Source organism: Cynocephalus volans, chromosome 4, assembly GCF_027409185.1.
Source record: "Cynocephalus volans isolate mCynVol1 chromosome 4, mCynVol1.pri, whole genome shotgun sequence".
In the NCBI taxonomy this organism is placed as follows: Eukaryota; Metazoa; Chordata; class Mammalia; order Dermoptera; family Cynocephalidae; genus Cynocephalus; species Cynocephalus volans.
The window spans coordinates 156,769,088-156,792,606 of NC_084463.1; the positions used below are offsets into that span (position 1 = coordinate 156,769,088).

Consider the following 23,519-nt stretch of genomic DNA (forward strand, 5'->3'; position numbering starts at 1 on the left):
TTCATCATCATGATTGCCCCGCTGCCAGCCTGCGTGGGCTCGGAACGCCAGCACATTTTACCTTTACCCACTGAGAAGGGCCTGGTGGGAGGTGAAGGTACAGGATCTACCCAGAGCAAGAAAAAGACTCGAGAGGAAGCAAAAGACTCGGAGAAAGAAGAGGGCTGGTGCTCCATGCTCCCGGCCCCAGGAAGCCCTGCCAAGCTCCTGCTGGAGCGTAGGGTCCCATGCAGCTGCTGCCCATGCGACAGAGCCCAAGAGGGCGCCTAGTGCTGGAGTGCCAGCCGCAAGCAGGTGCTGAGGGTGGGCTGGCTGGGCTTCCTCCTCCACAGCGAATGTTCCTTTGGGGGCAGAGGAGTAAGGAAGTGCTCATCTTATCCCATCAGCCTGCCTGGGTTTTCCCCGGCTTTCTGCTCCCTGAAGTGTTCACCTCTTCTGAGAAGTCTCCCGAATGAGTAGAAGGGACAGAGTCGGGTTGGGGCTCATGTGAAGTCTGGGAGGAGCTTGAAGCCCCTCCGGCTGGGGCTGAGAATCCTTGTAGATCCCAGGTCTGGTGTCTGGGCTCTCTGCACTCTGCCTCTGCCTGGGTCCCCTACCTCGGCCTGGAGTCCTGGCTGCATCTTGTCAATCTTTCCCAGGATGGGGGTCCATGGCTAGTCCCCGGTTCAGAGTAACACCTGCCTCTGTGTCCCCATCACCTGTTCACTCCACAACATCCCTTGCCAGAGTACTACTATTACTCTGCCCTTTCATTCCTTCATCTAACAAATATATATATTGAGTATCTGAGCAAAAATAAGCCAGGAGCAAAAACAGTACGTGCTGAGTAATTTCATTTCCATGAACTTCAAGAACAGGCAACGCTGGTCCGTGATGGTAGAGGTCAGGATCATTGTTGCCTCTGGGAGGTGGGGATGGACTGGAAGAGGCGCAAGGGCACTGTTGGATGACAGAAATGTGACATGTGTACATTTGTCAAAACACATCCAATGGTACACTTACGATCTATGCATTTCACTGGATGTAGAGTTTGCCTCCGTTTTTTCAAATGTTAAAATTTTTCCTTGAATGTCTCCAGACCCTGTGCCAGCAGGGGAGGAGACAGACACACTGGTCTATCGTTAAGAGCACGGGCTCTTCAGTCACCTTACCTGGCTTCAGATCCCAGCCGCTCACCAGCTGGGTGACCTTGGACACATCACCCAGCTCAAGTCAAACCTCTCTGAACCTCAGTTTCCCCATCTTTAAAATTGGGGTAACGAGGGTGTCTACCTCACAGGCTGTGGCAAGGATTCAATACAATGTGTTTGGCACGGTGTTGGGCACATGGGAGGCTCGCAACAGGTGGGAGCGAGGTTGCCCGCCAGGAGCTCTGGCAGGAGGGCTCCGAATGCGAGCGGAGGAGGCAGGGGCGAGCGGCTGCCGCTGGGGGGAGCATGTGCAAGAAGAGACACAGAATTAGGGCGGTCATCCTCGGTGGCGCTCAAAGGCGTTCACGTGTCGCACTCCCCTGTCCACCGCAGCCACACACATTCCCTGAGCATGGACGGAGGGCACAGGCGCGAGTGCATGGGGTGATGGGCAAGCTGCTGGGCAGTGGACGGGGCCGGGGCGGAGCCAAGCCCGAGGGCCCCGCCAATCCTCAGACGTGAGAAGGGCCACAAAGTAACACTGTTCTGAGTTACTATCCCGAAGTGACCCCAGCAGGGAGACCGGTCGCACGCCGCTGGACGTGAATGGCCGGCAGTGACCGCGCCCTCAGCCCCTCCACGAGAGTCACTTGTCCAGAGTCCTGGGTCCCCGGTTTCTTCCTCTTGGACCCGCGGCTCAGGGGCCACTGGAGGAGTAGACAGCGTCGGACGTCGGGTCTCGGTGCCAGCGCAGTGCCAGGTTTGTCGGGAGCGGACCCCTCCGGCTTGTGCTGGCCCCCGGGGCGGGAAGGAGGGACCGGCGGGGGGCGGGCTCGGGCGCCCGGACCCCGCTGGGGTGGTGCCGTGGCCCCGCCCCGCCCCGCCCTCCCTCCGCCTCATTGGCAGCCGCACGCGCGTCGGGGGTTGCCAGGGCGACGGGTCGCTAAGCTGCGAGTCAGCGCCATCCCGAGCCAGTCGGCCTCCGGCGGAGGCAGCGGGGGAGGCCCGGAGGCGGGCGGCTGGTCGCTGCGCGCGGCGGCGGGGCCCCAAGTGGGCGCCTCCTCCCGGCCCGGCACGGCCCCCCTCCCGGCTCGGGGGCAGGCCGGGGCGGGGGGCCCCGGAGCCGGCGCGGTCCGGGTCCCGTCGGGGCGGCCGGGGGGCGGCCGGGGCGGGGCGATGCCGGGCAGCGGCGGCGGCGGCGGCCCCGGCCGGGGCCCGTGACCATGGGCATCGCCGAGTCCACGCCGGACGAGCTGCCGTCGGACGCGGAGGAGCAGCTGCGCAACGGCGAGCAGCAGCTGGAGCTGAGCGGGCGGCGGCTGCGGCGGCTGCCCGGCGCCGTGTGCGCGCTGAGCCGCCTGCAGAAGCTGTACGTGAGCGGCACGGGGCTGCGCGAGCTGCCCGAGGAGATCGAAGAGCTGCGCGAGCTGCGCATCCTGGCGCTCGACTTCAACAAGCTCGAGCGCCTGCCCGACGGCCTGTGTCGCCTGCCGCGTCTCACGCGCCTCTACCTGGGCGGCAACCGGCTGCTGGCGCTGCCCGCCGACTTCGCGCAGCTGCAGAGCCTGCGCTGCCTGTGGATCGAGGGCAACTTCCTGCGGCGCTTCCCGCGGCCGCTGCTGCGCCTGGTGGCGCTGCAGTCGCTGCAGATGGGCGACAACCGGCTGCGCGCGCTGCCCGCCGAGCTGCCGCGCATGACGGGCTTGCGCGGCCTCTGGCTCTACGGCAACCGCTTCGAGGAGTTCCCGCCCGCGCTGCTGCGCATGGGCCGCCTGCACATCCTCGACCTCGACCGCAACCGCCTGGGAGGCTTCCCCGACCTGCACCCGCTGCGCGCGCTGCGCGTCTTCTCCTACGACCACAACCCGGTCACTGGGCCCCCGCGCGTCGCCGACACCGTCTTCCTCGTGGGCGAGGGCGCCGTCGAGCGCATGGCCGAGCGCGACGAGCCCACGCCCAGGCCTCCTCCCCGGCGCCCGGCGCGAGCCTTTGAGGACGAGGAGGAAGAGGACCTGCTAATAGGGAGCGCTGGCTCCCGGGCTCTGGGGCCCCCCGGAGGCAGCCTCCGTGCCCTGGAAGGCGCTCCAGGGCTGGGCACCTGAGCCTGTGCTCTGGGTGATGGGCTTCTGCCATTCTGGGAGGGGAGGCTCTGGGAAGCTGTGGCTACCTCGGTCTGGTGGGCTCCGATTTGGGGCAGTGGAGGGGCCACTTCGGGCCAGCTGCCCGGCACAGGCAGGCCTGGGGGCCATCTTCAGACACTTCTGGGTAGTAAGAAGACTGCTCCCTGGCTGATCTGCGGGCCGTCGTCAGACCAAGAAGTTTGGGCTCCCTTCAGGCCCAGATAGAGGCGCTGACAACACAGCAGAGGTGCCAGCTTCCTCCCCGGACCAGGGTCACTGCTGTCCATGGAATCGTCACTTCTCACTAAGCCTGGATGCCCAGGGTGCCCACCACCTCCTTCCTCCTGCGGTCTGGATCTCGTGGGCCCACCCTTCCTGGTGCAAGAGTTGCTACCTCTGGGGTGGACTGTGTGCCGCTGTGAGGTAGAACTGCCCTTGGGAGGAGGGCCTGGCCCAGAGGTGCCGGTGCCAGCACAGAAGTGGGAAACTAAGATTGGGGCCCTAACACCTCAGCTGCCCTCACCCCTCTACCGGGGCTCATGGAACATGCCTTCCTCCCCAGACCCCCTAAGATTTGTATGGGACACAGAAGGCAGGGTCTCCTCCCCTGCCTTTTCTTCTGTTCTCTTTTCCCAGCAAGTGCCTGAAATCTTGCTGGGAAAAGAGAGCGATCCCTCCCCTTCCCCACAGCCTGAGCCTTCCAGCTGTCAAGTTTGAAAAGAAGCCACTGTGCCTCCAAGGCCTCCTGCACCGAAGAGAGGGGCTCTCTGCTCTGGGAAGCTGCTTCAGCTCCTCTCCCACTGCCTGCACTCTCCATTCCCTTAAATGGGCACAGCCAGGGTGGCTGGCACGGCGTGGGGCATGGGACGGGCACTATGTGCCTCCAATCCGTCACCAGGGACAACTTCCAGGGTGTGAGGAGACAGGCCTTGCTCTGCAGTTCCCAGGGCCAGATTGTTCCCATCCAAGCAATAACAGGAGGAGAGGGTCAGGGCCGAGGACACTCAGGGACACTGCCAGGGACAGGGGCCCCACATGGTAGTGTTTTCTTTAGGAAGAAAAAAAAAAACTGGCTGTAAACATAAATTATATTTCTTGGAGAAAGAATGTGCGTTTCCCACACTCCTGTTTATTTATAATCCCTGGAGCACTGGATCCTACTCCTGTGGGGTCCCTGGACTCCCTCTGGCACTACCCTGTCCCCAGCTCTGTGTCAGGCTGACCTGGCCAACTGTCGTGTCCTGTCTGGGGAACAAGTGCTCGTTGTCAGACAGAAATGGCTTTGGCCACTCGAGGCTAGTCTCCCGTCCTGCGGCATCTTGCTCCCTGGGCGCCTCCCTTGGTCCAGCTGTCGGTGTTCTCCAGCTTCATTCTCAGATTCCCGACTCTTAGCATGTGCTCAGATCCCCCTCGAGCTGGGCTGAGCTTTCTCTGTTCTTTCGCTGGTACTGCCTCTCCTTCTCCCTGTGACTCCACTTGCCCCTCTCCATCTCTCTCCCGTTTTCTTCTTTCTCACTTTTTGCTCAGTTTGGAATTACGTTCTCCCCTCAATGTTTGGGGGAAAGATGAAGATTTAAAGAAAGAAAGAAAATTGTAAAACCTCAAGCCTAGAGGCTCATCTCCCAGGAGAAGATCCTGCCAAGCCTCCATCACCATGGCAACAGGGGCTGATGTCATACGGGGCCAGAAGGTCAGGCCCTGCCCAGCAGCCCTGCTGCTGCACTGGGCTGGGCCTGGATCTGGAGCAGTCAGCTTGTAAGTGAGAGAGAAGGCCTTGAACGGACAGAGGCGGTGTTGGGGTGGGGAAGATCGGAGGCTGCCCCCTTCCCAAGGAGGAGGAGCGATCTGGGGCTTGGTTGCAGACTTTGTCCCTTTCAGGGCTCCCCCTGTTGAGGTCCCATCAGGCCAGTGGGCCTTTCTGGGGTCTGGGAACTTGGAGGAAGGAATTTGAGAGATCAGATGGTCACTCAGGTGGGGTAGAAGCCGCGGCCAACCAGGAACTGCCCTCTTGACCAATAACTTGTATCATGGCATAGGGGAAATACCCCTGGGTTCCAATCCTAGTTCTATTGACCTTGACCAAGTCGTGGCCCTCCTGGGCCTCAGTTTCTCAGTCTGTACACAGATGTACAGGAGTTGGTTTATTTAGATCTGATGCTGCAGCTCAATACTCCATGCAAGGTATTTGTCTACTTTCCTTTCTTGCAAATCTTAGACATGAGATGGGGGGTGCGGAGGAAGCCACAGTCACCCTGGAATGACTGCGGGCATTGGAGCGCCCAGATTTCTTTGCTCCCCCTGGTCTGTTTCCCTGTGCCTCCTCCTGCTGTTCTTGCTTGAGGACTCTAGGTCTGGGCAAAGGCCCTGCGATGAGTCCCCCCTGGGCTATCCTGAGGTACACAGGGCCCTGCCTTTATCCATGGCCCCTTGCCGGCCAAGCAGGGGCTGCCAAGGCTGAGTTTCTCCCCAGAGAAAGAGGAGACGTTGTCAGGGCTCAGACCTGGCTTTGCTTCTCACTTGCTCTCCAGCATCAGGAACCAGTTCCTTCTAGAAAGTTAGAGAGCTTGGTTAAAGTGGGTGCTGCTGCCTGGCTTTGGAGAACTATTGAGGGTTTTTCTCTTCACATGGAAATGAGGGAGACCAGGGTAGGGAGGGGGCTGTTGCCAGGGACAGCTGGGCATCGCAGCTCCCCTGGGTGATGGAGAGGGTACTGTATTAGGAGTCCTAGCACCCCCTACTTCCTGTGACTTCTCACTTGGCCTCTGGGAAGCAGGGAGAAGGCACATCTGTGGTTCCCCACATTGTCCTGGGGCAGTCAGAGGTGGGTGGGCTGTTGGGGATCAGGGCGGAGAAGCCCTGGAAGAGTTGTGTCTGTGCCTGGGATTCAGGGACAGATGCTCAGGGAGTTGGCAGTCAGGGCAGGAAGAGAGGCTGTGGGAACCGTGATGAGAAAAGGGCAGAGGCAGTGGCAGGGAGAGAAACAGGTCCAGGGGGGTAAGCAAACTGCCCATAAATGGGCATGAGGACTCCCAACCCAGTGCTCGCTCCGTGCCATGCCGTGTGCGGAGCAGCTGCTGCGTCCTTGGCTGCTGGTCAGGTCTGAGAGTGGAATGGATGCCGGTGGCAGCCCGTTCGTCCTCCCCTGCAGCCTCCAGACAAGCAGCAGAGATTCAGGGCACAGAGCTGGAGCAGTGGGTCTTTCTTAGCTTTGCTACTGCCATCCCCTGCCCCCTGCCATCCATCCTCAGGGGCTCGGGAAAGGGGAGAACAGGGTGCTTGGGAAAGGGGAGAACAAGGTGCTTGGGAACTGGGGACCCTACCCAGAAGCGCCTCCCCACCTCCAATGCCACCACACGAGCTTACTCAGCCGTCTGTCCCAAAGCTTCGGCAAGACACCTGGGCACTCTTGTTCTGAAGATGAACATTTATTAGCACACCCAGGCAGGTGTGCCACAGAGAACGTGTATTCAGACAGGGATCCCTGCCCGGTGGGGGGGCTCACAATCTAAACAAGACACAACACATACACGCAGGACACAGACATGGGAAGCGGGCATGTTCACAGGAAACAGATGGCCAGGGAGCCACGGGCTGGGGCACACAGTGTGTTTCAGGCCTTGTCCTTCTGGTTGTCTTTGTTGGGGAGGGAGAGAACAGGACATGTGGCCCAGGGCGGCCTTCCAGAAAGCAGTGGGATCCAGGAGGGACTTGCAGGACAAAGAAAACACCAGAGCGCAGTGGTCCCAGGTACAGGGAGGGATGGGTGAACATCTCAGAGTCGACATGGATGAAGACAGACCCAAAGAAGTGAAAGTGGAGGAAAGAGGCAAAAAGTCCAGGGAAGAGGCCCTGAGCTGGTGGCAAGGGGCTGCCACCTCTGCCGGGGCTGAGCTGTCTGTGCATTCTGGCTCAGTTTCCCAGGTCTGTTTTCACAGAAAAAGCCGAACAGAAGCTCTGGCAAGGGGTTGCTCTGAGGCTACTTACCTGACCCCGATGGCTCCCTCCCCAATCTCTCAAACAGAGATCAGAAGCCAAAAGAAGTAACTACCTTGAAAGGGACACTAAAACCAGGTTTTAAGAAATTGAGGGGGCAAAGAGGGAGAGGACAGGAAGCTTGGGCAGGGGGAAGGGTACGTAGTGCAGCCCAAGGAGGCAGCTGCTGGCCCAGGTGTTGGGCAACAGGCCCCCTTCACTCCAGAGTGGGGCAGGGGCCAGCAGGTGGTCACATGTCAATAGAGATGCGCTCGATTCTTCTGTGCCTGTGTCTGAAACAGATGTAGCACCTTTCTTCTTTAGTACGGAGAGCTGCAAGGCCTCGGCTGCCCCTGGGTTCCGTGTGGGGAGGGAAAGGGATGGAGTTGGGAAGGTTATTGCTTTGTTGTAGACTGAGAAAACTTGAGTGGGAGGAAGGAAATAGCTTGCCCAGGGCCACAGAGGCTGCAGAAGGACGGGACTGGAACCCAGCCTTGCAGGCCCTCAGGCAGGAATCTGCTCTTTTGAACTGGAGGGACTTTCCTAATCCTAAAGAGTTCATCTAGAAAAGGGTGGAGAGAAGCCCCAGGTCCAGCAACAGACCCAGAGCTGAGTCTTTCTCCTATGGGGACCAGGCAAGAGACACTATCCTGAAACCATAGTGGCCCACTGGTGGTAGTAGGGATGGTGGAGGGTCCCCCTTTGGTTGATCTGACCTGCCTTGGAGGGTGGTAAGGGTCCCCTGTCAGGCTGGGTGAGCCGGAGGGACACCCCTGAGGCCTGGAAACAACATTCCAGTAAGCCTTGCTTCAGGCCTGACCTGGAAGATGTAGCTGCTCCCCTGCTTTCTGGGCAGCTGGTGGGATTGTATTTGAGATTTGAGGGGTCCGGAAGCTCAGGACGGACCTGGTCACCAGTGAAGCCAAATCCCATAGGTGACAAGCTGAGAGGAGACTCATGTCAAGCTCCCCATCCCCTTCACCCCACTGCCTCTTCCCCTGGGAAGGTGAGAGAGGGCTGGGACCCACAGAGGAAACAGCCAAGGCCCTACTTTTTCACGATCCTTTATTAATCCGAACAGGCCTTGCCACAAAAAGCAGGCCCATCCCCACAAAAATATGATTTTGCAAAGAGGAAATCTGCTGGCTTAGAGGGTGCATGTGGTGGAAAAATTCTGTATGATTCTTTTTTTCTTTTTTCCTTCAGTTTTTCTTCTCTTCGCTGCAACTTTTTTTTTTTTTTTTTCCTTTTTGGTGTTAGTGGGTTTTTGTTTTATTTTTTATAAAACACTTGCACTCAAGGACTCAAATACAATACAAACAATGGCCACCAATCCCCACCCCTGGGAGCCCAGCTGGACTGGGGACCCCGTTGGCTTTTTTGTGGCTGTTTTCCTTCGTCCCTTCCCTGGCGTCTAGTGCCGGTGGGCAGGTGTGGGGGGTCCAGGGCAGGTGAAATTTGTACAGCAGTTACACGGGGAGAGGGTCACAAGAAAGGATACCTGAACAAGATAACAACTAAGTCTAGGGCACCCACGAAGACGGCAGATGACGCTCATGAAGGGGCCTGGGACACAGTGAAGAGACAGATGGTCCTGGCTGGCCTGGCTATCTCTGGAGGCTCTGTGGGGGAAGGGCAGGTGGGCCTTGCTCTCAGGTTTCGGTAATAATACTTTGCTCCTGGGTAGCACCTTCAGAGTCTTCCTGCCTTGACCCCCAGGTCAGGTGATGGTGGCCTCCCAACCTCCCCTATGAGGTAGGTGAAGTATTATTACCATCATTTTACAGATGGGGAAACTAAGGCCCAGGGAGTGTGGGTGACTTGCCCAAGGTCCTGGGATGGTGGCAGGGCTCTGGTGCCCTCCCCCCACCCTCAAGTTCCCCCAGTCCCTGCTCTCCTATCACCCTAGACTGCCCCCACTCCATACCCCCCCCACGCCATCCGTGCAACCCCACAGTCCCCCAGCCCCCCACTCCCCCTCCCAGAGCTCCAGCTGCGAGTGGGGGATTGGGGAACCCCAGGCCGGGTGACCAGTGTGGCTGGGCGGGGTCTGATTGTAAAGGGACTCCGCATGTGTGGCTAAGAGCTCCGTGGGCGGGGCTGGGAGAGGGGGTGCCGTCGCCCCACCCACGCGACACGAGCTGCTTGGACCCCCGTGGACTCTCCAGCAGGCGACGGGGCACAGGGTGGGGCAGCACGGGAAACCGAGGCGGATCCGAGGAAGGGTAGGAGAACGACAGATGGCTTCTGCCCTCAAGACTTCTGACAGCACCCTCTCTCTTCCACACAGCCTTGGGGTCGCCGCCCTCCCGTCCCCTCCGGGGCTGGTCCCCAGCCTGCCCGATAAGGACGGGGCAGTTGGGGCAGACCCCATTTTAAGCAAAGCTACAATGCAGGAACGTGTGGATTTACAAGGACTGTGGGTGACTATTTGCTTCACATTAGCATTCTCCACTCTACAGAACGCTTCACCTACTGTGTGTGACATTCCTGCAGATCCCAGGGGGAGGGGATGGGGGCGGGGCTGTGAGATTCAACTTAAAAAAATTTTGATATGGGCGACCTCACAGAGCAGAACGCTCAGCTGAAGAGAAACCTACTGAAGGAAAATGGTTCCCAAATGTCTGTGCTTTCGCCATGCTCGGGATGAACGGGCCCTTTCCAGAGTCCCTTCCTTTCCTTGGGGTGTCAGGCCCATCCAGGGTAGAACTGTGGGCCGAGACCGCGGCCGGACTGTGGGGTCCTGGCGCCACCTGGCGGCGTGTTCCGGGAATGTCGGGCCCAGGCGCGCGGACCCCTTAGATTTGAGGATCTGTCACCAGCTGGGCGGTGTATCTCTACCAGGATCAGCATGGGGATGAGAGGGCTTAAGCAGGGATCACCCTGAAATCTGCTGTCTCCAAGGAGAAGCCAGTACTAGTCTTAGCAGTAGCTGAGGCAGAGAAACTTAGCTTTTTTGTAAAATTTTCTCTGCCACCTCTGCCTGGGCAGTGAGTGGGAGGGGCAGGAGAAGCTGCTCTGAGGGACCAAGGGTCAGTGGGGAAGGGGTAGAAGACAGTTCTGGAGAAGGTCAGGTGCTGGAAGATCAGGGGCCACGCGTGACAAGAGGGAACGGAAGTAAGGTCTGGAAGCATGGGGGCATGGAGGGGTGGGGGAGTGAAGGTGGGGTCTGCACAGGCAGGGAGAGATGAGAAAGGGCAAGGAAGCTGGAAAGCATGGAGGACATTGCCAACTTGGTTGGGATGTGAGCTCTGGGAAGGTGGTGGTGGGTCTTTGGATGAGTATTAGGGAAAAGCCAGTGGGAGCTTGGGACCCCTGAGAAGGAAGGCAGCAGGTGAGCCCTGGTGGAATGCTTGACACACAGTAGATGCCTAAAAGGTATGAATCAATGCTCGAGATGAAATCTCTGGGGAAGGAGCCACTGGAGGACTGTGAGCAGCGGGGGGGCACTGAGGGGTCAGGGAGGAGACGGGAAGGCAGGAGGCAGCCCAGTTCTCAGCCCAGCTGAGTCTGCTCTCTTCCCCACCCCACTCTACCCTTACCAGCCTCCCCTCTCCCACCCCCTGGTTCTGTGGCCTTGACTGCTCTCCCAGCCCCCAGCCCCACCTCACCTTCATGAAACCCTGCTTCTCTGCACAGTCTTTAGCACTGCCAGCCCCAGGAGGAAAGGCAGCGAGCGCCCCCCTACCCCACGTGCACACGCACACACAGTGAACACAACACAAGTACACAGGGCCACGGCTCCCAGGACCCAGGAGCAGGCTATATAGTATCCTCAGCATTCAGGGCCCAGCCGGCACCTGAAACTGCCCTGGGGATGGGACTCACTGGGCCTGGCTGGGGCCAAACGCCTCAGCCTCCCTTCTCCTGGGCCCGCATGGGGGCTGGGGAGGGAACAGCCTCTCTCCACTCCAGGCACTGCCTTAAAGAAAACGGGGGACCATGCCCACCTGGCGGGCCTCTGGAGGGATCTGCCCATTTGCCTGTCTGGCTCTCAAGCTCTCCCCCACCTCTTCAGTATCAGTAAGTCAGGAAGTTAAGGGGCAAAGCAGTAAAATGGCTCCTAGAGCCCCTCCCCCGAGCTGACTGGACCGGTGGAGGGTGGGGCTGGTACTTCCTAGACACAGGGCCCAATTGAGTCCTGGGACCCTTCCCTGGCTGAGCCCTCAGGGTCCTCCCCTCACCATGGCAGGGGGGCCAGGCTGGGCGTTGTGCATAAAGTGGCGAGGACATGATGGGGACCCAGGCCCTCAGCCCCCTGGGCCTCCCTTGGCCCCACTCAGGCCTTCAACTGGTGCCACTGGGCCACAGGCTGCCGGGGACGGGCAATCATGTCCTTCCAGTGTTTCACCTCCCCTGGCCCGCTCTTCCAGGACAGGTAGATCTGGGGAGAAAGGGGATAGGATGGCATTAGCGCAGTCTCTGGGGCATTGCCCCCTGCTCCCAGCAGGGGGCGACACTCTGTCTCCACTGTGACATCCCAGCCTGTGATAACAGGGACCTTGGGACCTCCACCTATAGTGACAACCTACCAACAGAGCCCCTCTCCTCCCTCTGCCCTGCCCTGCCTGCCTGACTTATCTTCCTGACTGTGCCTCCCTGCCAGAGCCTGGGCATGCCTGGCCCTTTGGAATTAGACTGCAGGTATTTTGCAGTGGGGGGCTGAAGGTGGGGTGGAGGCCTTCCCTGCGCTACCTGTGGGATGCTGTCTAGCTCACCGTAATTACCATCGCTCCCACCTCCTGGGCATTACGACATGCCAGGCACTAAACTGGGGGATTATACACATAGGTCATCCAATCCTTACAGTGTGAGGTAGGTGTCTTCTATTATTATCTCCATTTTTCAGATGAGGAAACTAAGGTACAAAGAGGGTACAAAGAGTTAAGAGACTTAGCCATGGTCACAGAGTTTATAAGTTTATATATAAATGGTGCAGAGGGATTTAAATCGAGGTCTTCTGAGCTCTACCAACCCAATCCTGCCGAACCTCTGTGGTAGGGGCATGACAGCCTCACAAGGCTGCATGCAGGGACCCCCAGGACACCCCACGGTATACCCAGCTGACCCCAGCCTTGGGACTGGCAGGTGGCTAACAGCATAGGCATTGGGGAAAAGCAGTAGGTGCACAGATTGGGGTGCATTCTATAGTACTCCTTAAGACTGTCAAGACCCTAGAGAATAAGGAAAGACTGAGAAAGTGTTATGGGCCAGAGGAGACTGGGCACACATGACAACTAAATGCAACATGGTACCCTGCATTGGATCCAGGGACAGAGAGGACATTGATGGAAAAACTGGCGCAATACAAATCAAGTCTGGAGTTTAGTTCATAGTAATGCAGTCATGTTGGTTCCTTAAGCTGTGACAAATGTACCGTAGTAATGTGAGGGCTGACAACCGGGAATACTGAGTGAGGCGTATACGGGAACTCTCTGCACTATCTTTGCCACTTTTCTGTAAATCTAAATTTATGCCCAAATAAAAAGTACGTTGAAAGCAAAAAGAAGGGGAGCAAAGCCCAGCTCTCCATATACAGGTGGGGTGACCTCTCTCAGCCTCGGGCCGCCTTTGCACGGTGGGCTGATGGTGGCAGCTGCCTTAGAGACAGCTGGGAGGGCACATGTCATGCGCTAGCTGTATGGTGGCACACCCCCACCTGGGCAGTTCTCTCAGTCAGTGGGCTCCTCCCTCTGAAGCTGGTTGACTCTTCATCCCCACAGGGTCATGGAGCTTGCTCTGCGATTGGCCCACATTTGCAACCTCAGCCTGGCATGATGCCCACAGCCTAAGCCACACCAGGCAGACAGGAGGGGCAGATTCCTGGCTTTTAAGCTGGGGCTGGGAGTCTGAAGGGATCAGAGACCCTTGAGCTCCCTAAGCTAACCAGGCCAAAGCGAGAAAAAATCCACCTTCTCCTTGGTTCAGCCAACAGAAGTTAGGATGGTTTCAAAAGGAGCTATAGTTGGTCTCTAAGGAACACTCAACACCAAAGGCTAAGCTTCAAAAGTAACACATATGGTTACTTGGCTCCTGGCCTGAGCTGTTCAAGGGGGGCTCTGCTGGCCCCAAGCCCAGCCTGGAGCGCACACTCTCACTAGAATGTGCATGGTGCCATCCTTGTGAGCTGTACCACCTGTGACCACAGGTTGGCCAGTCACACTCCCTGGGCAGGAAGGTCCACTCTCCTCTTGGAGGCGAGGCTGCCTCCCTCATGCCCAACAGCTGACTTCTCCACTCCCATCTGTCTGAGGGATGCCTCCACCCCAGCTCCCTTCCCTGAGGATGTCTAGGTCTCTCATACAGGGCAATGTCTCAGGGGATCTGTGTTGTCCCCTCACTCTCTCCTGGCATCTGCCCTTCCCTCTGCCTGCCATAATCCTGATTACTTGCACTGCTTCTGGTCAAACTTCCATGTCTGAAAGGACACACATACCCTTAGAAGGAACTTTTCAAAAATAAATTTTGTTATAATAGTATCTAACATATATGTACCAAGTACTATGCTAAGCATTTCACTTGTTTTATTTTATTTAATCCTCCCAGCACACTGTGAGGTTATGACTGTCCTACTCTCATTTCAAGGAGAGGAAATTAGGCTCAAGAGAGGTTACAGCTGTTAAGAGGTGTGGCTGGGACCTGGGCCCAGGTAGTCTGACTCCTAAGCCCACATTCAGGAATAGACATCTCAAAGTAGAAAAATGAAAGAGTGTATGTCAGAGAATCACATCCTGGAAAAACTCAAGACCAGGGATGGATTTTTTTTGTTAATATGTGATAAGAAGGGGCTGGCCCGTGGCTCATTCAGGAGAGTGTGGTGCTGATAACACCAAGGCCACAGCTTCAGATCCCTATATAGGGATGGCAGATTTGCTCACTTGGGAGAGCGTGGTGCTGACAACACCAAGTCAAGTGTTAAGATTCCCTTACTGGTCTTTAAAAAAAAAAAAATATGTGATAAGAAGAGGTCCTTCTACAAGGAGAATGTCCACGTATCTCAGGCAATTCTTACACCACCCTGTGAAGTTCTGTAGGGCTGGTATTAGTAGCTCCATTTTATAGATAAGGACATTGAAACTCAGAGAGGCCAAGTGACTTGCCCAGAGTCACACAGCTGCTCATTGGCAAAGGAGGTGAGAACTGAAGTTAGGTCTTTGAAGTCTGGCTGCAGCTCCAGACACTGCCCCACACAGCTTGCCCTGTGCAGATGGGACCCTGGGTAATAATGCTCCAAGGCCCTTAGCCTGTCTGAGAGTCCTGCCCAGAAAACCTTCCTTTAGGGACCCAGGGCACTTCTCTCTCCCACTTCCTTCTTTCCCTGCCCTTCCAATAGTTTGTCTTAATATAATCGACCTAAGTGAGGACACTCAGGGAGGAACCTTCGGGAGGGTCTCATCCAATCCCCTCATTTTCAGATGAAGAAACGGAGGCCCAAGGGGGAAAGGACTGACCCCAGTCTCTCCTGGCATCTGGCCCCGTGCTCAGCCACTATCCTGCTTCTTTTAAAGAACAGACCCTCGTTGGGCACCAGCCGTGTGCGGCACCCTGCCTGCCCCGTCCCTACCTTGCCGATGACATCATTGCGGCTGAGCTTGTCCTTGTCCATAACAGTGATAACGATGGTCGTCTCCCTCAGCTTCTCTGTGGGGATATCGAAGGCGAAGGACTCATTGAAGATGGGGTTCAAGTTCCTCTTCATTGTCACCGTCTTCTTTTTCTCCACCCGCTTGTCCTTGTACATCAGCCACACCTTCACGTAGGGGTCTGGGGCAGGAACAGGGAAAGGGTTGGAAGGACAGTGTGTGTGGGGGGGGACTTCCTAGGCTCCCTTTCCCCTTCCAGATATGGCAGCTGAGGCAGGAGGGGCTCTATGCTTTCCGCAGAGGGTGAGAAAGACCCAAGCAAGAACAAGAGGGATCTGGGGGAGTCTGCGGTTGGTCCTTAGCCATCACCTACAGCCCCAAGAGGCCAGGTCTTGCCCAAAGTCACAGAGAAGTAGTGTTGGAGCTGGGGCTAGAACCCAGGGGTCCCCACAATTCCCTTTCTTCCGGATTCTGAGAAGGACAGAGTCCAAGATGATGCTGACCCTGGGGGTGCTCCAAAGGGGGCCACCAAGGTCTCTAGGGTAGAGGAGTTGGGACCAGGGGTCAGTGTGCATGGGCTCAGGGGTGAGGGCCACAGCACAGACTCTGCTGTCCACATCCAGCATGACCCACATGTCCCTAGAACCTCCCCAGCCCACCCGTCCTCTGCTGTGAGGAGCCCAGCACCTGATGTGCCCCCGATGTCCATGGCTTTGAGGTTCCGGGCTTTGATGATGTTCACGATGATGGAGTTGGCAGAGGGGTTGTAGCAGAGAGACAAGAGCAGCTCCCCTCGGCTCCCCTGGGTGGGACAATGGGAGGGGTGAGGCAGGTCACAGGGAGGGGCATGGGGCTGCTCCCCTCAGCTCCCTTGAAAGGGACCATAGGAGGGGTGTGGGGACCAGGGAGAGGAAAGCCTGAAGACTCTCCAGTTGGCCTACCTGCCACCAGGTACCCTCTGTGTGACCTGGGTGTTTACCTGTTCCCTCTGTCTGTCATCTCTGTCACACTGTCTCCCCTCACCTAGCTGGTCTGTGCACCACACCCCCACCCAGGGCCCCTGCTCCCTGAACAGAGCCCCAGTTTCTTTCTCACAACTCAGATGAATGCTCCAAGTACCAGGCACTGGCACTCAGACCACCCATGGGAGCTCCTGACACTCCTGAGGCTGACAAGCGACAAGGCCCAGACCTGCCAGCCCTGACCCGCCAGCCCCTCCAGCCAGAGAATGCCAGGGGGCCTTACACTCCCATCGCTGCATGGCTTCAGATCCTTCCAGAAGGTCTGCATCTGGGTCAGGTCCACCTTGTTGAGGGGGATGGACACCTCCCCGATGGGGTCATTGCGGCTGAAGCGGTCATAGTCCAGGACCTGGAGGTAGAGGACCCTCTGCACCACCTTCTCATAGGGAAAACCTGGGGGACAGACAAGCACAGGTGGTCAGCGGGAGAGGGGGGCCCTACAGGGCCCGGGAAGGAAGGAAGGCCCTGAGAGGACGAGGAGTCTGGCCTTGTGCCCTGTTGCTGCCACCCCACCTAGGCCAGCAGGCAACACCCAATTGCAATCAGACCTCACTGAAGTGCCAGCAAGAACTGTCATCGTTTCACGTGAAGCCCTCAATAATTCTCCACAGAGATGGCATCTTGTCCACTTTACAGATGAGGAAACTGAGGCTCAGATGGCTTCAATTACTTGCCCAAAGTCCCACAGCTAATATAGAGCAGAACTGGGACCATCCATTCATGGACTCATCCTGTGTCCATCTCGGTGGCTGGGCAGTGGCCCCCTTGCTCTCTGGGCAGCCACTGCCAATCGTCCTGAGACAAGCGTGGGCAAGTGGCTGTGCCTGAGGTGGCCACGGCTGCCAGAAAGCAGCCCTGGGAGGATTCAGGGCGGAGGGAAACGGCAAAGGCGTAGAAACAGGAGTGGACGAGGGTCCCAGGACCCCACCTTTCCCCTTCACCTCCTTCCGATGCACCAGCCTGTCCTGTTCCTCCTGCAGCAGCTCCCCCTCCACTGCCACCTCCCTGGTCCAAGCCACCGGCACCTCTTGCACAGACAGCCCTCCCCACTTCCACGCTCTCTTCTACAGTCCATTCTCAACAGAGCTGCCAGAGCGATCTTTAAAAATAGAAATCACATCATGACACTCTCCTGCTTAAAGCCTTTCAATGGTTCTCCGTGCACTTAGAATAAAAGCCGGCACTCTACCTTGGCTTCCAGTCCTTCCACAATCTGGCTTGGCTGTCCTCTCCCTACTTGTCTTGTGAACGCTGTTCACTCAGTGACTGGGTTCCAGCCACACCAGCCTCCTTCCTGGCCCTTTGATGCCCCGGCTCTTCCTGCCTCAGGGCCTGGCACGTGCTGGCCCCCAACATGCCCCACTCCCCACTTATTCTCACCTTTCAGGTCTCTGCTTTCTTTCCTGACTTCCCTGATGGGGTGGGATCCCCTGTTCTATGCTCTAGTGAATCCCAAGCTATGATAGAGATTGATCCATTTCCTTGGTTACTGTCTGACCTCCCACTGGGCTAGGATTTCCAGGAAGCCATCTCTATTATCAACCGCTGGATCCCAGTGTCTAACACAGTTTCTGGCATGTGGCAGGACTCAGTAAATATTTGTTAAGTGAATAAATCATTGAACGAATGAAAAGATGCCAGTGAAGGGGTCTGATGGAGCAGCAGGAATGTGCTGAGGTGGACTAAGGTCAGAGGGAGGCCAGGGACAGTCTGAAGCTGGAGTCATCGGGAGGTGCTGGGGCCACAGGCCAGCCTGGAGGTGATGAGATCCTAAACCTGGGTGTCAGCAGGGAGGAGATGACACCTAATGCTTCAGCCTGACAGGTGGAGAAGAGGAAGGGAAGAGCTCCTGAGGATTGTGGTACCTTCACCCAGAGATGCTGGAAACACAGAGCAGCCCCTGCCAGGAGCAGGTGAGCTGGAAGAGGAGATCCTCAGAACTCGTTCAGGATCCCTTTCCTCATACTGAGGGAAAAGCTGTGTCTTGCTCATCTGAGTCCCCCAGGGACCTTGCTCAGGTGACTCTTGGCATCCATTCAGGTGAAGCGCATGAGAACAAGAGTGCTGGGAATGCTGGAGTCCCCAAGAGGTCCCTGCACCTGAGTCAGCTCTCTTCAACATCAGAGGAGCCAGTCTCCTATCTGGACAACTCTTACTCATCCATCAGAACCCATCCTGAGTGACCCCTCTTCCGGGAAAGTTTCTTCAGTACCACCAAGGGGAGCTCATACTGGGTTCCCACAGCACCTGTCATGCTGTGTATGGCTTAGTTATCTGCACATCGATGTCCTCCATTAGTCCAGGAGGGCCATAACATTGCTTCATTCTTTTCTGCACGCCCAGTACCCAGGAGAGTGCCCAGCTCCGAGCTGATGCTGGCTCAATGTTTGCAGAAGGGACCTGGGGATTGGGGCCTCTCGCTGGTTGTGCCACCTCTAAACTGGCCCCCATGCTGACCTGGGAAGGAGGGGGTCCAGAAACACATGGGTGTCCGCTGCTCACCCGCCATGACTTATTTAGTGGGTGAGCTGGATGTCACCTTGCAGAACGGGTGGGGTGCTGAGCATGTGGGGCGCTAGATGGAGAAGTCTCTAGGGTGCACGCTGAAGGTTCTAGAAAGCCAGGGTACCAGGCAGTTGGAATCACAGGATTTATTCTCACTGGTTGAACTGAGCTGCCAGGAAAGGGTTATCACTGCTCTAAGTGGGGTTCTGGCACCCAAACGCCCAGGGAGAGAAATTGCCCCCTAATTACATGCCCAGCTTCCTGGTTACCTTGAATCCTCAGAGATAAGAGATAAAAACGGGCCTTCAAGGACATTTGTTCCTGTCCCATGCAGGGGAGGGGTCAGAGAACAGCAACAGACAGACTGTGTTTAACAAACTGGTATCCAGCATTTTCTGGGTGTCAGGCACTGTTTTAGGTGATTTTACAATGTACTAATTTGTTTAATCCTCACAATCACAATCTCTATTTTATCGATGAGGAAACCAAGGCAGAGAGGCTCAGGAACTCGCCCAAGTTCACACACCCAGTAAGTGGCAGAGCTGGGATTCAAATGCAGGCAGCCCATGCTCTTAACCACTATCCTCTGGTTGTCCCGGGGTGCTCCACCGCTGACTCCTATGGGTGCCTCCCTGCCTCCTGCCCTCCTCAGGAGGAGTACTGTGTCTGGGCTGAAACCCCAGGCGGTGACCCAGCTTTCCCCCTCAGCCTCTGGCTGTGAGGCTGGTTCCACTGGGATCCTGTGACCTGATCCCAGCTAGACGCAAGACGTATCAGGTTAACCAGACCAAGACCTGTGCCTGCGCATGCGTGTGCATGTCTGTACGTGTGCGCACATGCAGGTGTGCACACGTGTGTCTGCTTCCATGTGAGCTGGTGCATTTGTGTGCCTGTGGGTATGTGTTGGCACATGCATCTGCACAGGTGGCTACTGTGTGCGGTTGGGTGAACAGATGGCAGAGGGTGAGAGGTGACCGTGGGTGAGGAGGGGACCCAGCCTTACCTTCAAAGAGGAAGGTCTCGTTCCAGTGGGGGTTCAGGTTCTTTCGCTTCACCTTGGTCTCCAGCTTGTGCTTCTTGTCTGGCAGCAGGTAGATCTTGACAAAGGGGTCGCTGGTGCCACTGAAGTCCTTGGCCGGCAGCTCCTGGGCCTTCATGATCTTCACGGTGAGCGTGGACTCCTGGAAGTTGTAGCCGACGCTGAACTGGATCCGGCCCAGGTTCTCTCGGCTGCAGCCCTCGTGGGCCTCGTCCTCCTCGGAGCCTGGGGAGAGCTGGGGCAGGGAGAGGCCAGCAGGGTTGGGCAGGACTCTGCTGCCCCCACGACCCGCCCCTCGTGGGCCCGGCATGGTTGAGAGGCTGTCCTGGGCTGCAGCTGGTGCAGCTGCTGATAGCTGCCCTCTGCTGCTGGTCACAACATGGGGCTGGTCAGGCAGTGGTGGCGGCCCGTCCCACATTCACAGTCAGTGGAGGATGCTCAGGCCCAGAGGGCAAGTCCCTCGACCAAGGTCTCACAGTGAGGGAGGGAATGAAGGACGAGCACAACCGGGGCAGCCCCATCTCCTGAACCCCAGGGCAGTGGGCACGACAGCACGCTCCCCAGCCTCAGCCTCGCTTCGCCGCCCTGGCTCTGCCCCCTGCCCTCTGCCCTGAGCTCCTGCACAGGCTGCCGCCACCTCCTCCGGCCCCCACTGCCCAGGAGTATGCTTGGGATCCTGAGCTCTCCCATCTTTCACCCTCCCTCAGACACCAACACACACCAGGCTGCAAAACCAGTGTGGGAGACTGTTCACATCGCAAGACTTTACCACACTATTTCTTTGGGACTGTCCAGGGTGCTGGGGATGATGTGACTTACAAAATGAGAGAGGTGAGTTTTCAGGGGCAATGTCTATGTGTATAAGGCAGAATCACCAGGGACACCGAAATACAGACTCCCCGGGCCCTGTCCCCGGCAGTCTGATGGGATGGAGCTGGGCGGCCTGGGCCTCCGTGATGGTTACAAGGCGCTTCAGGTAACTGAACTTAGCACCTGGGGCCGAGGACTGCTGGAAAGGAAGGCTGTGCTCAGGGTGGGCACTTGGGCTAACCCTGAAATGGACAGTCACGTGGAGGGTGGGGTGGGTGTCACATTCCCATCCTGACATTGAAAAATAGGAAGCAGATGGGGAGAGTCTCCCAGACAAGTGTCTGAAACTGCAGTTCCCCACTGGCAGAAGTACCTGGGGAGGTTTTAGAACCTCCAGCCACCCTCTAGCCACCTGTGCCCAGCCCCAGACGCCCCCCTAACAGACCAGTCAGAGGGTCCGTGTGGCCCAGGCATCGCCACCTCTATAAGCCCCCCTGGTGATTGGATGAGAGCAGGGAAGGGACCCAGGTACCACAGTTAACACAAAACTGTGTCCCTGACTTCCCCCCCCACTCCCCCTGCAGAAACCCTCTCTGTGCCCCTCCTTCATCCAGGAGAGGCAGCCCAGGCTCTGAAATACTAAATAACACAGATAAAAATAATGCATATAGTCCACACCTACCATGGCAGAAGACTCTTACATCACCTTCTTACTGAATCCCGACAATAGCCAGGCGAGGCAGTTGTCACCTCCCTCCAGCTGAGGAGACTGGCTCAGAGAGGTTAAGTCACATGTCCAAGAGTGCGCAGCAGTAGGGATCCTCTCTGACTTGAAAGCCTGCTCTTCCCACCAAAGCAGGCCCATACCCCAGGGCAATGGTGACATTTCCCCCCGCCCAAGCCAGCAAAGACTCGCTGGGGCCAGGTGAAAGGCATCCAAATCACACTGATAATCGTAACTACCACGTATTGGCTGGCATCTGCCACATGCCAGGCCCTGCCCTGTGCCACATGCTTTGACCTCATTTACTCCTCATGACATCCCAACGAGGCAGGTGCTACGGTGCTCCAGTTTTGGTTTGGAGCACCGACAACCTAGGTCAGAACTCGAACCTGGGTCAGTACCCAGTAATCATGAGCCCCCTTCTACCTGTCCCTCACTCTCACACTCAGATCCAGTGCCTGGGGCTTTAACCTGGTCCCCCTTGGGGAAGGGGATGCTGAGCTGCTTCCCTGCTCTCCTGCACAGTGGAACAGAGTCCCTCCAGCCCCTGTCCCTTCCCCAATCCAGAAGACCTGGAAGTTCCATCCCAGGATTCCCTACCCAGAGCCTGCGGTTTCCTGATGCTCTTTCCCTCTGCTCATACCAGCCCCACTCCCTTTGCACCTGCAGAATGGGGACCCTGAGACCTACCGTGTAGGGTTCCTGGGAGGGTTAAATGGGCCCATATCCCTTCCACGGTCCTGCTCCATGGCCTGGCCCACTGGCCTGGGACTGAGAGCCTAGGCATGCCATGAGTAGGCAGTGCCAGCAAAGACCACATGCCTTTCCCTATTCCTTCTAAAGTTGGGGTGGAGTCACTGACGATGGAGCCCAGATGGCCCCAGCCTCACTTGAGGTCCCTCTGGTCACTTGACTCTTGGCCCCCAAACAGGGTGGTCTGGGGGAGGCCTGGGCTGGCCAGGTGGGCCTCACCTGGGAAGGGGGCAGAGGCTCTGCGCCCACTCCCCGACTTCCTAAGTCACAGCCCCGAGCCCTGATTAACCAGCTGGGGCAGCTCCCAGAGCCATCTCCATGGCAACCAGGCTGGCCACTCCCACCACAGCCCCAGGGGAGGTGCTGCCTGAGCCCCTGTCCCAGTAGAAGTGAGCCTCAAAAAGCATCAAGCCAGCTCCTGTGCCAGGGTGGGAAGGCCTCGGATACGGTGTGGCCCAGCCTCCTCTGTGACACCCCCTCCCCTCAGTCCCTCCTCTGGCCAGCTCTGGGTGCCTGACTGCTGTCTCCAGACCCCCAGCTTCTACAACTTGGAGTCTAGATCTCCCAACAGGTCCAGGTCATCGTGAGTTTATTCTGCCCTGCTTATTTTTATCATCACTGTTAATGCCAGTGACCCGGCTTTGGCATAGGACTGGGCAATTAGACTTTGCCTGCCCACCCCCAAGCATCCGCTGAGCACATGAGTGGGAGATAGGCCTGCACTTCCTTCCGCTGGCTGCAGCAGTCAGGCCCCTGGGGGCAGCAAGGGGCAGGCAAGCTGGCTGGGAAAGGGCCGTCCCTTCTGGGAACTTGGCTACTGGGAAGCTGTAACCAATTAAGGGGCTGTGCAGGGAGGCAGAGTGGCCATGGTGATGACCCATCCAAAAGAGAGGATGTCCAGGGCTGGCCTACAGGGGGGGTCGGGGGTGGGTGGGGAGGCTGTGCAGATAGAAGAGGGAGTAGTGGAGGGCCAGGCATGCAGGGACATGGGGGTGGGGGGAGAAGGGGAGAAGTGGGGAGTCCCAAGGCAACCAGATCTGGGATGGGGAAAAGCTGATGCTCTAATCCAGATCCAAGAAAAATGCAGACTCCTGATCCCCACTTAAGGCCTGCAGCCTGGGAATCTGCATTTTAACAAGATTCCCCAGTGTGCATATAACAATTTGAAAAATATAGGCTAGAAAGAGGCAGTGTGGATGGATAGTTAGAGCTGGCTGAAACCCTGAATGGCAGAGGGTGGGGCCTGCAGGCCCTGGAATCTCTGGGGCCTTGGAGGGTGGGGGCTGTGGTGTAAAGGTAGTGGGCGAGGGAACTCTAAATTGAATGATGTCAGCCCTGGTGAGGACCTCAGAGCTTCCCAAGCCCACTCTCCTCTCTCTACAGGAGGAAGGGGGACCATGGAAATGACTTGTCCTGGGGCATGTTTAGTAGGGACAGAGCAGGTGCTGGGGTTCCCAGCCTCATGCTCTCCTCAAGCCTTCCTGGGACTTCTGAACTGCCAGACCTTTAACAGATTCCTGCCTGCAAATCTCCGGCTGCACAATCACGGGTCCTCCCTCTGGGGCTCTGGCCCCTCCAGGGGCTCTTTGGAAAGTAGAGTTGGGGCAAGTGGCTGTGATTCATTGTTGCCACCAGGGGGCGCCATGTGAAGCCACAACTCGTGCCTTGGGGAAACCACCTGGAACTTGTATCCTTCAGGGCTGGACGGTGTGGGTGTGGCAGGAACACACAGCACAGCTGTCTCCTGCAAGGAATCAGGACCAGCGGGCTCCTGCTCTCCTGCCCTCCAGGCCCTCCAGCAATGGTGGGGTGGGGAGGTTGCTGGTGTGGAGATATGAAACCTACTGAGTTGGGAGCTCTG

General features: G+C 57.4%; 2 protein-coding genes across 2 annotated transcripts in view; one reads left to right on the forward strand and one right to left on the reverse strand.

The window, feature by feature from the left end:
* Nucleotides 1-2,353: 2,353 nt before the first annotated feature.
* On the forward strand, nt 2,354-3,232 carry LRRC10B (leucine rich repeat containing 10B). Its single transcript, XM_063092589.1, has one exon. It carries the CDS (start codon nt 2,354-2,356, stop codon nt 3,230-3,232), a length of 879 nt encoding a protein of 292 aa, XP_062948659.1.
* An 8,269-nt stretch (nt 3,233-11,501) lies between these two features.
* Nucleotides 11,502-23,519, reverse strand: part of SYT7 (synaptotagmin 7) — a 59,353-nt gene continuing 47,335 nt past the window's right edge. Inside the window, exons 9-13 of the mRNA XM_063095318.1 lie at nt 19,336-19,606; nt 16,051-16,220; nt 15,493-15,607; nt 14,787-14,986; nt 11,502-11,606 (exon numbers count right to left, since the gene is read on the reverse strand). Of these exons, the coding sequence (XP_062951388.1) occupies nt 11,502-11,606; nt 14,787-14,986; nt 15,493-15,607; nt 16,051-16,220; nt 19,336-19,606 (861 nt within the window). The remainder of the gene's footprint in view (nt 11,607-14,786; nt 14,987-15,492; nt 15,608-16,050; nt 16,221-19,335; nt 19,607-23,519) is intronic.

Coding starts and splice junctions, on each gene's coding strand:
- LRRC10B (XM_063092589.1), top strand. CDS start 2,354: ATGGGCATCGCCGAGTCCACGCCGGACGAGCTGCCGTCGGACGCGGAG.